Below are 13,934 nucleotides of genomic sequence, written 5' to 3' on the forward strand. Positions count from 1 at the left end.
GTTTTCTGAATGTTGAGCTTCAAGCCAACCTTTTCACTCTCCTCTTTCACTTTCCTCAAGAGGCTTTTGAGTTCCTCTTCACTTTCTGCCATGAGGGTGGTGTCATCTGCATATCTGAGGTTATTGATATTTCTCCCGGCAATCTTGATTCCAGCTTGTGCTCCTTCCAGCCCAGCGTTCCTCAGATGGGCATAGGACACCAACGAAAGTGTAGACGCTATACACCGAATGATCATGTTTCTTTTATACCTTGGAGCAGTTTGAATGTGCACAATAAGAAACTGAACAGCAAATGCAAACAACATTTTGAGACAATAGTTTTGAAATATGAGACTGAATAGTGGGAAGGTTTTCAGTCAAGCCCAAATTTCAAAATACCTACGATTCAGTTCCTACCTCGGTCTGTACCATAGACATCCGGTATGACCGCATTTCTGACACCAGCCCCAGGATGTCGACAAACTCGTGATCCCGAATGTGCTGCAAGAGTCTGTCCAGGGCGATGAACGTTCCCGTCCGACCGACCCCAGCACTGAAAAAGAGGTTCAAATATCACGTCACTTATAAACTACACTTCTACACTGTTGGAGGGGCTTCCCTGGAGGCTCAGAGGTTAAAGCGTCTGCCTGCAATGCGGGAGACCTGGGTTCGATCCCTGGGTCGGGAAGATTCCCTGGCGAAGGAAATGGCAACGCACTCCGGTATTCTTGCCTGGAGAATCCCATGAACGGAGGAGCCTGGTGGGCTATAGTCCATGGGGTTGCAAAGAGTCAGACACAACTGAATGACTTCAGTTTCACTTTCACTTTCTACACTGCTGGAAACAAGTGTAAAATCCACGAAAACTATACGTACCATCATTGAGAAAAGAGAAGACAAAATTGACAATATTTCCCAACTAACTGATTAAAAAAAATAATAATCGTATTTATTGATTTTGGCTGTAAACTGGGTCTTCATTGCTGCAGCGGCTTTTCTCTGTTGTGGTGGCTACCCTTTAGTTGTGGTTTGACAGCTCCTCATTGTGGTGGCTTCTGTTGTGGAGCAAAGGCTCCAGGGTGCACCAGCTTTAATAGTTGCCGTTCCCAGGATCTAGAACACAGGCTTAGTAGTTGTGGCACACGGGCTTTATTTGCTCCTCAGCATACGGAATTTTCCTGGATCAGGGATCAAGCTCATGTCTCCTGCATTGGCAGGCAGATTCTTTCCCGCTGAGCCACCAGGGACGCCCTTATTTTTTAAAAACTCTTTATTTTATATAGGAGTATGGCCGATTAACAATGCTGTGATAGTTTCAGGGGCACAGCAATGGGACTCAGCCATACATATACATGTATCCATTCTCCTCCAAACTCCCCATCTCATTCAGGCTGCCACATAACACTGAGCAGAGTTCCATGTCCTATACAGCAGGACCTTGTTGGTTATCTATTTTAAATATAGCAGTGTGTACATGCCCATTCCAAACTCCCTTGCCCTGTAACTGTCCCTTGTCCTCATCCTTCCCCCTTGGCAACCATAATTTCTCTAAGTCTGTGAGCCTGTTTCTGTTTTGTATAGTATCGTATGACATTCTTTATAGGAGGAATCTTTATAGGAGGAATCTAAAAAGAAATGATACAAGTGAACTTATTTACCTCCCTGATGTTTAAGTATGCAGTCTGGTTGGTGTGTCTCCTAATGTCACAGTTTTATCACTGCTCCCTCCCTTAGACTGCTGTGGGTCTGCCTTGGCCACCCCTGGCCCTCCTGCCCCCAGGCTCTCTATTCCTTAGGAAAGTGAGGATTCATACGGAACCTGCTGGAACCAGCAGGAACCAGTCCTCAAGGAGATGATGTTGTTGTTTAGTCACTAAGCAGTCTCCAGCTCTTTTGCAACCGCATGGACTGTAGCCCATCTGGCTCCTCTCTCCATGGGATTTCCCAGATAAGAATACCGAAGTAAGTGGCTGTTTCTTCCTCCAGAACATCTTCCTGACCGAGGGATTGAACCCATGTGTCCTGCTTTGGCAGGTGGGTTCTTTACCACTGAGCCACCAGGGAAGCCCAAGAAGCTGATACATGTAAACAATTCCAGCCTTCTGAGGAGCCTCAGAGTTAAGTCCTCTTGCCCAGCTTTAAAGTCTAGCTGAGATGCCCACACTCTAGCTCTAGCGCTGGGGCCATTCAGCCCTAGGTCAAGTTTACTGTCTCAGACCTTCCTTGGAGCATGTTTGCCCTTCTAGTGGGTGCTGGTCTGCTTCAGTTGCCCAGGGATCTTTGAAATAATTGCCTCAAAATCAGATTTAATATTTGGATCCAGTATCTTTCAGTCCCCAAGTCCCAGGACTCTGAGTATAGAGGGAAGTGGAGTGATTCAGGTGAACCAGTTCATCACCACAGTCCCCAGTGTCACAGATAAACTCAGCTCTCCTTTCTTTCCAATCACTCATGGGCTGAAGTGCCAGCTGACTCTGAACTCTGAATTATAGGTGGCTCAGATGGTAAAGAATCCGCCTGCTAAGGCAGGAGATGCAGGTTTGATCCTTGGGTCAGGAAGATACCCCTGGAGAAGGAAATGGCAACCCACTCTAGTATTCTTGCCAGGAAATCCCATGGACAGAGGAACCTGGTGGGCTACAGTCCTTGGGGGTCGCAAAGAGTCGGACACGACTCACAACTTATGCACAGGCACACAGGAGAAAAAGGAAATGAAAAACAATCAAAAGCAATCTACTTGTGAGATTTGCTGGGAGAGAAATCCAACATGAAAAACCACAAGTTCAGAGCCCTGATCTGCTTTTTCTACCAGGCAACTCTTCCCTCTTATCTTCTCACGTAAAATGTTTCTTGGCCTGGGTGAACACTCGTGAAGCCACATCCAGAACTGGACCCACTCCCTGCGTGAAAGGAGGCCACGCGTTTGACCCCAGAGTTGAGCAGCTTTCTTTTCTGCTCTTGGAAGGAAGCATGTTGAGACTAGGTAACCTCAGCCAGTGAAGCAAAGCTTTTTGGCCTGGGAATGACTGACAGCAAGTGCAGCCTCCCTAGTCAGAAACTTGGTAGCTTATGAAGCATTTTTCTTTCCAGGGAGAGACACACCTACCCCCCACCCACCCCTACACACACACACAGACACACACTTAGCCATTCTAACTCACAAAGCCCAAAGTGCTAGATCCAGGCTTATTGGCTGCCAACGCCTCCTCTGACATCTGTCTCACTGGTACCTCTGATAAACAATGTTGTTGTTGTTTAGTTGCTAAGCTGTGCATGACTCTTTTGTGACCCCATGAACTACAGCCCGCCGGGCTCCTCAGTCCATGGAATTTTCCAGGCAAGAATACTGGAGTGGGTTGCCATTTCCTTCCCCAGGGGCTCTTCCCAACTCAGGGATCAAATTTGTGTCTCCTGCATTGGCAGGTGGGTTCTTTATTTCTGAGCCACCTGGGAAGCCCTAAGATAGCCATATTATATGTAAATCATGTATTTAGTGAAGACTTCGTTCCTTGTAATTTTTCAAATTTTTTAAAATTATTTTTTTAAATTGGAGGATAATTACACTATTGTGATGGTTTTTGCCATACATCAGCATAAACCAGGCACAGGTCCTCCCCATCCTGAACACCCCTCCCACCTCCCTGTCCACCATCTAAATTTTTAAAAATCATAACTCATTGACCAGTTAATTCAATCTGATCAGAGGTTTATGGAATGATGGGCAATTCCCTCCACGATTTCTAACAGCCAGCACCTTTGAGGAGGTTACCTGCAGTGCACGATCATGGGGCCTTTGCTCTTCGTAGCCTGCTGTCGGACCTTGTGTACAAACTGCAGGATGCTTTCTGCAGCATTGGCTGTGGGCACCCCGTGATCGGGCCACGCAGTGTAGTTAAAATGTGTCACATCCTGCATCTCGTCAGCCTTTGGGAGAAAAACAAGCGTTAATCTCTCAGTCCACCGTCAGAGTGGCTCAGGCCTCCGCGGCAGCTCTTGAGTGATGGGAAGGCTGCATTCCACTCCCGGTCAGCACACCTCCCTTTCTAGCTCTCAAATTGTGTCCGGCACAAAGCAGGCCCTGAGAAAAACAAATACTAACTGTATAAAGCTTCAAACAGTAGGATAAATAGGCTAATCCGTGCCTGGGTCATGATAAGAGCTTAAGCAGATCAGGATTTGCATCCTCATTCTGCCATTCAGAAGTTACATCAGTTCTGAATCAAACACTGGAAGATGCGGTTGGTGGCCAGCTTGGGTCCGCTTGGCCAGGTGATCCCTTCTGTCTCCCTGGTGCTGCTAGTAGCATCTGGCTGCAGCCCGCATCCCTCACAGCTGTCTCCTGATGAAGGGAGTTGCCTGCTGGAAAGTGCCGAAGAGATCAGGTTCCCAGGCTGAGGGCAGACCACAGTGATTGAGTGATGGATGTTATTATTCAGTCACCAAGTCTGACTCTTTGTGACCCCATGGACCACAGCACGCCAGGCTCTCCTGTTCTTTACTCTCTCCTGGAGTTTGCTCAAACTCATGTCCATTGAGTCAATGATAATATCTAACCATCTCATCCTCTGCCGCCCCCTTTGCCTTTTGTGGTGGATAAGTAAGTAAGTGTTAGTTGCTCAGTCGTGCCCCACTCTTTGCGACCCCATGGTCTTCAGCCCACCAGGCTCCTCTGTCCATGAGATTTTCCAGGCAAAGATACTGGATTGGGTCGCCATTCTTTCTCCAGGGGATCTTCCCAACCCAGTGATCGAACCCAGGTCTTCTGCACTGCAGGCCAATTCTTTACTGACTGAGCTACAAGGGAAGCCCCTTTGTGATGGATACCGGGGAGCAAAACGTCAGGCTACGACAACTCTCCTGTCCTCTCCTACTTCCCTTTTCTTGTACGGATTTTAACCAATAATACACTTTCAAAAAACCCTATGTGTGATAATCCCATCTTGGGTTCTGATATGAGGAGACCTAACAACACAAGATGCACTCACTGAACACCAGTGTTCTCTTACTTGAAGAGGGTCTCATGATACTTTTAACAAGGGTCGTTGTGAGAATTAAGTGTGAGCATGTCTGTGAAGGGTGGTTAGATAGTCTCATCACTGCTGCTATGTAATTACTACCACTTGTTCTCATCCAGCTCAGTGCATTTCTTTTCTTAAAATTGTTATTATTTTTAAACATTCTCCTTTTATTTATTTATTTTTGGACGAGCTGGGCAGCATGCAGGATCTTAGTTCCCAGGCCAGGTATTGAACCTGTGCCCCTGCAGTGGAAGCGCAGAGTCTTAACCTGCTGGATCACCAGGGAAGTCCCCAGCACAGTGCGTTTCAGTGAGTGGTTCTGGGAATCCCAATAAGTGGATATTTTCTATATTTTCCTATTCATATGAACCCATACACCAAACGTATTATTATTCTCTCTGACCTGAGTAAATAACAACTAGGATATATGTCCTTCAAGAATTACTTGCTTTAGCCCCTACTACCTTATAAGCATAAAGTTTTATTCTGCTCTTGTTATCAACTACCAGAAATATTCCAAATCCAAGCCCCACAAAGATCTAATTCATTCTTCATCTTCCAAACTTGCTAAGACTCTTGAATCCATTCAGAAGATGGAATATTATATTGTAATTTGGAAGAATTTGTCTGGATATAAAGTTTAGGTTTTCAGGTGTTAAAGAGAAATGAATTTCAAAGAGTCTGTGGTCTTGGGTGAGGTAAAATTATAAAAATAAATAAGAATAAATAAAATATAATATTTGTGTGTGTATATATATATATATGTATATATATATATCAGCACTTCAACTAGACCCACTGTCTCCTTGGCCTAAGACCATACATCCCCAGCCACATTCAATGCCTTCCTCTCTGCACAGGTTCAAGGACTTTGTCTTGGATACATGACGCATGAAATCTGCAAAGATGCTGGCCAGCTTCACTGCTGTCTTCAGGAAGTACGGCAAGAAAGTAACTCAAGTAGAATAAATTGTGCAGAATGAATGAATTACTCAACACCAGAAGGATTCAAGGATACTTCACCACCACATAGCTGTGGTTGCCCAGAAAAGTTCATGAAAGTGCTCTTTTCAAATGAGGATCATAAACTGAGCACAAGACTTGTACGCTGTAGGATATACACGCATATATATAAATACATACAATCTTATATTTATGTATATAGAATATATATAAAATCTCCAATGGCTGATCTAACAAGGTATCCAGCTAAAATATGCAAGTGGTTCAAAAATAGGAATTCTTTAAATTGTCGTTCATCTCTCTGTAGCTGCAAGGCAGAGGTCTTTGCATCAGATGGCTGATGCCTGTTAGCTGAATAGCAAGGCACAAGTCAATGGGAACAAACCAGTTTTTGCTGGTTTTTAGTTTCCAATTATTATTCAGTTCTTGCCAAGTTTCAAATACTGGAAAGTGATAAATTGTGTGTTACGGTCATTTTCCTCCTTTCTTACTAAATGAGAAAACCTTACTGGTTACATCTTAGCCATTCCAAAATGTCTCTGATTTTCTCATTTAGGTAATTTTATCTGGTTTTACTGTGAAAGATTCCATATAGAAATATGGAGGAGATAAAGAAGTGTATAAGCCAAAAATGAAAAAAAATTAAAAAAATGTCTATTCATCAGCAATAGCATGACAGTCTTTAGCATTCATTACAGGAGCTTAAAACTTAGATTCTGTATATTTATGGCCCAAAGGGGGCACTCTGGGACCAGATGCTTGTGACTATAAAAATATTTCCAGAAAACTCTGTCATTTAACATTTGTCCCTTCACATGTTTGTCATTGAAAGGTCATCATTTAAGATCAAGGAAAAGAAGTATAACATGAATCATACCATAATTGATGTCACTCTTCTATGTCAAGGGAACATACCCTTTGTTTGCTTTGCAATTTTTTTCTTCTATATGCAAAACCTAGGGAAAGATTTATTCTATTCAAATCTATTCTATATTTGTCTAGGAGTTTTGCACTGCTTTCTGGTTGACATAGGCAAGACAGAAAGCAGAGTTCAAATAGAATTCCTATTGTTAAATATTTTCTCTGATGGTTAAATCTGTTGATGTCTTCTTAATACTCTTTTATTTTTGAAAACATGCATTTACTGATTTTTTTTTCATTTCACAAGATGATTAAGTGGCTAAACGTTGGGATTAAAAGGATTATTATTTTTTAAGATCTTTTTGATGTGGACAATTTTTAAAATCTTCATTGAATTTGCTACAATATTGCTTCTGTTTTATGCTTTGGTTTTTTTTTTTTTACCAGGAAGCATGTGGGATCTTAGTTCCCTGACCAGGGATGAAGCACACACCCCCGGCATTGGATGGTAAAGTCCTAACCACTATATCATCAGGGAAGTCCCTACAAGGATTATCAAAACAGGATAGTTGTATATGAAACTCATAGCACATGGAGCAGGCAGACATGAAGTCAGAGAATTGTGACCACTTATAGTGCACTGTGATGAAGTACACACAGGATTAGAGCATGGGGGGAAGGGAGAAGGGTCTCTTGAGACTGGGGAAGGCTTGATAAAGAGATGACATTTGAGCTGACACTCTGAGTAGGGATGTACTTAGAGAATGGGAGGAGATGAGCATTTCAAAGAGATGGAACAGTATGGAGCAGTTACACTAGGATCTGCCTACATTCTTAATGCAGCAAAAGCCATTGTAAGCTAGCAGTTAAGAAGTGATTTGTTTCTTGTAAATGTCAATAAATGGTGAGTTCTTGAGGGCTTATGTTATATCGAAACAAACAACCATTGTTTCCATTGTCTATATTAAATGATCAGCAAGCATTTTCTGCAAAAGGCAGACAGATATTTTAGATTCTGTGGATCTTACAGTCTATGCTGCAACTAGTCAAGCCTGATGTAGGACAGAAATAGTCATAGAAAATCAGTAAACAAGTTTGTGGCTGTGTTTCAATAAAATGTTACTTATGGACATTGGTATTTGAATTATATAATTTCCATATATTATTTCTTGTGAAATAGTATTCTTCCTTTAATTTTTTCCAACTTTTAAAAGGCAAAACTCATTCTTAGTGCAAAGGCTTCACAAAGCAGCCTCTTTTTGTTCATCCCCTGATCCATACTGTGAGGAAGGGTTGTTTCTAAGCAGAGAAGTGAGTTTTAATGAGGAATTTCCTATTGTTCGTCTTCAACAGAGAGCACACTCCACTGGAGAACACAGTACTAGTAAAACTTCCCTCCTATTTTTAGGACTGCTCTCTGTGAAGGAGCCATAAAGAAGGAACCAGGGTGACTGTGATTGATGTCAGCACCTAGCCAGGTACACCAACATTCAGCTTGAGCTCAAAAGTCTGCCTTCAGGAAAAATAGACTTTTCTGACATCCTAACCACCAGGAATCAACAGCATTTCAAAAGAGCCATAAAACCATGATTAATAAGGTCCAGAAGTACCTTATACAGCTACAACAAACTACAACAAAATAAGAAAAAGCCAAACAAAACCTAAACCACTACCTACATTTTAATTTATAATGTAAGTATATCCTTACTTTGCATATCCTCCTTATACTCATACATAGTCAGTAGAAGTTGTGGCAACAATTCTTTCCTTAGTCATGTTGGTGAGCCATGGGTCACCGTGTCTTCTATTACCCTGGGTGAATCTGAGATGGAACAGTGCAGCCTTCTGATTCTATGTCCTCCAGCTGTCTGGACCAAGCATTTTATCCACATCACCCTCCGGGAGATGGGAAACAAGCACATTGTATGTGGCATTTTTCTCTTGGAGGAAGCAGTGTTGCCAAGTCTAAAGCACTCACAGTCTCCCGTGAAGGAGGTGGGATTCCTAACCCTGGGGATTCCCTCAGCATGGGGACGGCCCCTGAAGCCCTGCTCCGTGACTTACGTAGTTGATCCGGAAATGTCTACAAGCCCAGTCGTCCTGCTCTTCCTCCGACATCATCTCCACCGTGATGTCACCATAAGCTATGGGCTCTTCTGTGAATGGCCAGTAATGATCACATTTCACCTGAGGGGACAATAGCATAACCTTTTAAGACCAACAGGCTGGGGAAGAAACAGTCAGTGATCATTTAGAGAAAGCAAAAGACTCGCCTCTGAAGAATCGTATAGGATTGCTGCTGCTAAGTCACTTCAGTCGTGTCCGTGAGGATAAAGAATGAAGCAAGGGGAACATACACCTATGTAATGTTTTCTCCATTTTTTTTTCCATCAAAGAGGCCATCATAGTAACTAACTGCCTAAACCCATATGATTTTAAACATTTATTTTGGGAAGCGTATAAAATTACACCCACACCTTTAAAAAAAATTAATTGGAGGATAATTGCTTTAGAATATGGTATTGGCTTCAGCCATAAAGTAATGTGAATCAGTCACAGGTACACATATGTTCCCTCCCTTCAAAGCCTCCCTTCCCCCCAACAGTGAGCACATTCCCTGGCAGTGGCTGGTGCAGGTTTTACTGCTAAGTGAGACTGAATTCTTTACTTTCAAAGGATTGAAAGTACTTACCCTCCTCTTCTCATTACATTGAGTGAGCATGACAATAATCTGGGACTTCTGTTGCAGGACCATCTTCCAAAAGTCATTTCTGGTTTCAGGCAGTGGCCCCTGTGTGGCAACGTACTCCTGGGGTGAATTGTATCCCTAAAAGACAAAGAAAAAGTTGTCACTTAAGGACCTAAGGTGAAAATCACTCAGTCGTGCCCAACACTTTGCAACCTCAAGGACTGTAACCCACCAGGCTCCTCTGTTCGTGGAATTCTCTGGGCAAGAATACTGGAGTGGGTAGCCATTCCCTTCTCCAGGGGATCTTCCCAACCCAGGGATCAAACACAAGTCTCCTGCATTGCAGGCAGATTCTTTACCATCTGAGCCATCAGGAAAGCCTTAAAATCAACACCAAATGCTCTTCTGCACAAATGAGAAGAAACAGAATTTACTGGGGATAAACCTAGTGAAGGATCGTGCACCTATATTATGTTTTCTCCTTTTTTTTTTTTTTTCCGTTAAAGAGACAGTCATAGTAATTAGCTGCACAAATCTGTGTGATTTTAAACATTTTTCTTGGGAAGCTATAAAATCACACCCACACCTTTCTACAATAACAAGTGTCTATGGGGCTTCCCTGGTGGCTCAGAGGTTAAAGCGTCTGCCTCCAATGCGGGAGACCAGGGTTCGATCCCTGGGTCGGGAAGATCCCCTGGAGAAGGAAACGGTAACCCACTCCAGTATTCTTGCCTGGAGAATCCCATGGACGGAGAAGCCTGGTAGGCTACAGTCCACGGGGTCGCATAGAGTCGGACACGACTGAGCGACAGAACGGAACGGATACAGATACAGACGAGTTGACTCACTGGAAAAGACTCTGATGCTGGGAGGGATTGGGGGGGATTGGGGGGGATTGGGGGGGATTGGGGGCGGGAGGAGAAGGGGACGACAGAGAATGAGATGGCTGGATGGCATCACCGACTCTGTGGACATGAGTTTGAGTGAACTCCGGGAGTTGGTGATAGACAGGGAGGCTTGGCGTGCTGTGATTCATGGGGTTGCAGAGAGTCGGACACGACTGAGCGACTGAACTGAACTGAACTGAACTGATACAGATACTTAAAACACAGGTTGGTGCTGACACTGAAATTTAAGCATAGGAAAGTAGATCTTTAGTATAATTATCTACTTTAACTTTCACTAGTCCTTTTCAAAGATATTTGAATATTATTATTCTCTGGGGTCCATCCCCCTGCCATTCTTTATTCTAAAATGGAATAATGGAAACTGTTCTTTATAGTTGAACTGCTTGGTGAAGAATGACTCTCTGTTGAACTGTTCGACTCATCTCTGCAGCTGTAATAGTCTTCCTCTGGCTGGGGTAGAATTTGGATGCCTGGTTTTGTTTGTTTTTGGAGGCCTGATTTAAGAATTTTTAATTTTTACTTACAGGAATGTAGTTGGCATTGATGTAGTCTGCACCTTCCTCTTCATTCATGGAGATCAGTCTCACTCGGCTAAAGTCATCTGTATAGAATAAGGAGAAAAATATTAAAAGTCACAGCAGAAGGGTGCAGTTACTATGAAGAATAGTATGGAGGGTCCTTAAAAACTAAACATAGAGTAACTATATGATCCAGCAATCCCATCCTGAGCATACATCTGGAAAAGATGAAAACTCTAATTTGAAAAGATGCATGCACCCTGATGTTCAATGCAGCACTACTAACAATAGCCAAGACATGGAAACAACCTCAGTGTCCATCAACAGATAAATGGATAAAGATGTGGTGAACATGCAAAACGGAATATCACCCAGGCATAAAGAAAGAATGAAATAATTCCATTTGTAGCAACTTAGATGGACTCAGTTCATTTCAGTCGCTCAGTCGTGTCCGACTCTCCGCGACCCCATGAATCACAGCACGCCAGGCCTCCCTGTCCATCACCAACTCCCGGAGCTCACTCAAGCTCATGTCCATCGAGTCGGTGATGCCATCCAGCCATCTCATTCTCTGTCATTCCCATCTCCTCCCGCCCCCAATCCCTCCCAGCATCAGAGTCTTTTCCAATGAGTCAACCCTTTGCATGAGGTGGCCAAAGTATTGGAGTATCAGCTTCAACATCAGTCCTTCCAATGAACACCCAGGACTGATCTCCTTTAGAATGGACTGGTTGCATTAGATGGACTAGAGATGACCATACTAAATGAAGTAAGTCAGACAAAAAAAAGACAAATATCATATATCACTTCTATGTAGAATCTAAAAAAAAAATGATGCAAATGAACTTATTTATAACACAGAAATGGACTCACAGATATGGAAAATAAGTTTATGGTTACCAAAGGGGAAATGAGTGGGGGGGATGGGGGATAAATTGGGAGCTTGGGATTAACAGATACAAAAGAAAAGAGAAAAAAAGAAAAACATTCAGAGTGTAATGAAGACTTGTCAAGACAATTCAGTACTCAATATTTGTACCCCAAATCAAGTTAAATTGGTCAGTGATAAAGTTTATTTTAGCTTTATATTTTAGCCATATCTCAATCTTAGTTTCTTGTTTAAATAAATACATAAATATCTCCCAACCACTATTTCCTCCCCACCAGCCCTCCTGTTCTTAAAAGAGTGGTCTCTAGATTTTGCAGGGAATTGTTGATAATATGTGCAGGAACCAAAATATCTAGTGGGTTGTGTGAAGGCTATCAGATGTAACCTAAACTTAGGATTTCCATTTCACTCAAGTCTTCCCTGTTAGCTCAGTTGGTAAGGAATCTGCCTGTAATGCAGGGGAGCCCAGTTTGATTCCTGGGTTGGAAAGATCCACTGGAGAAGGGATAGGCTACCCACTCCAGTATTCTTGGGCTTCCCTTGTGGCTCAGCTGGTAAAGAATCCTACCGTAATGCGGAAGACCTGGGTTTGGTCCCTGGGTTGGAAAGATGCCCTGGAGAAGGGAAAGGCTACCCACTCCAGTATTCTGGCCTGGGGAATTCCACAGTCCATGGAGTAGCAAAGAGTCGGACATGACTGAGCAACTTTCACTTTCAGGGATATCCAGAGAATTCACTACCTCTGGGAAGCCTAGAGAAGAGAAGATGGCGTTGATCGACTTTTTGTAAATGGACTTCAAATGAAGATAATAAATCCTGAAATTTGTACATATGTAAAGTGTTATATGATAATATTGTGCTGTGCTATGCTAAGTCGCTTTAGTCTTATCCGACTCTGTGCAATGCTATGGACTGTGCAGCCTTCCAGGCTCCACTGTCCATGGGATTCTCCAGGCAAGAATATTGGAGTGGGTTGTCATGCCCTCCTCCAGGGTATCTTCCTGACCCTGGGATCGAACCTGTAGCTCCTGCACCTCCTGCACTGCAGGCAGATTCTTTACCCCTGAGCCACCAGGAAAGCTCATAATAATATTAATCCTACCTAATTTTGTCAAAAACCCTCATGAAGGAGGCTTCTCTTTGTAAAGGTTTGCACTTTTCCCTTTTTTCCCAGCCCCCACTAGAGTGTAGCAGAGAAGAATGCTAAATTTATATTAGAATGTGTTTCAATGGTCCTATTATACTTTGGCCACCTCATGCGAAGAGTTGACTCACTGGAAAAGACTCTGATGCTGGGAGGGATTGGGGGCAGGAGGAGAAGGGGACGACAGAGAATGAGATGGCTGGATGGCATCACCAACTCGATGGACATGAGTTTGAGTGAACTCCGGGAGTTGGTGATGGACAGAGAGACCTGGTGTGCTGTGATTCACGGGGTCACAAAGAGTCAGACACAACTGAGCGACTGAACTGAACTGAACTGATTAAGTACTTTGTGTTACTTTTTCTTTGAATGTTGCTTTTACTGCAAAATCCTAAGGAACAGCAGAACTGAGACTTTTTCACACCTTGCATTTCCTTTCTATTTGCCTCTTTCCACCATCAATGAATTGCCTGCAAGTAGGTTATGAGCACAATTTATCTTATCCCTTATTTGGCTAAGGCGTTTTGATCTCCAAAGGGTCAAAGGGTCAGTTTTTTTCTGTTCAGATACAATTCTTTTAAAAGCATGATAATTAAATCTTCCTACACACAACAAGATCTAATGATATCAAAGCACCAATGCAATCAATGCAATTGCAGACACGGCCTTGAGGATACAGATCATTCCTGGCCTGGCTAGAGGTTGCTGGAACTGATTTATCTGCCATAACAGCCCTTCAGCCTTTGGAAGACAAGAGCAGGATCAGCATTATTGACCGTCTTACATGGTAGGATGTTTGTGTAACGATTTTTACATCGGTTCAGTGGAAGGTCTGCAGCAAAGTGTGGAATATCCAGTCCAATCAACTTCAATTCCTGTAAATGACAGAAAAGATTTAAGATTCCATCAGAGGGATTATTTGATAGAAGTCATTTGCAAAGAATAAGAAGAAAAATATTAAAGTT

General features: G+C 43.0%; 1 protein-coding gene across 2 annotated transcripts in view; it reads right to left on the bottom strand.

The window, feature by feature from the left end:
• Positions 1-13,934, bottom strand: part of PTPRO (protein tyrosine phosphatase receptor type O) — a 299,435-nt gene that overhangs the window by 14,383 nt on the left and 271,118 nt on the right. For both annotated transcript variants that reach the window (XM_055396316.2, XM_088837303.1), the window contains 6 exons: positions 13,754-13,844; positions 10,943-11,019; positions 9,514-9,648; positions 8,886-9,008; positions 3,749-3,903; positions 397-532 (listed from right to left, as the gene is read on the bottom strand). In XM_055396316.2, coding sequence (XP_055252291.2) covers positions 397-532; positions 3,749-3,903; positions 8,886-9,008; positions 9,514-9,648; positions 10,943-11,019; positions 13,754-13,844 — 717 coding nt within the window. The remainder of the gene's footprint in view (positions 1-396; positions 533-3,748; positions 3,904-8,885; positions 9,009-9,513; positions 9,649-10,942; positions 11,020-13,753; positions 13,845-13,934) is intronic.

The sequence above is a fragment of the Moschus berezovskii genome, chromosome 6 (assembly GCF_049115385.1).
Source record: "Moschus berezovskii isolate FMDL1 chromosome 6, NW_MosBer_1.0, whole genome shotgun sequence".
Taxonomy (NCBI): domain Eukaryota; kingdom Metazoa; phylum Chordata; class Mammalia; order Artiodactyla; family Moschidae; genus Moschus; species Moschus berezovskii.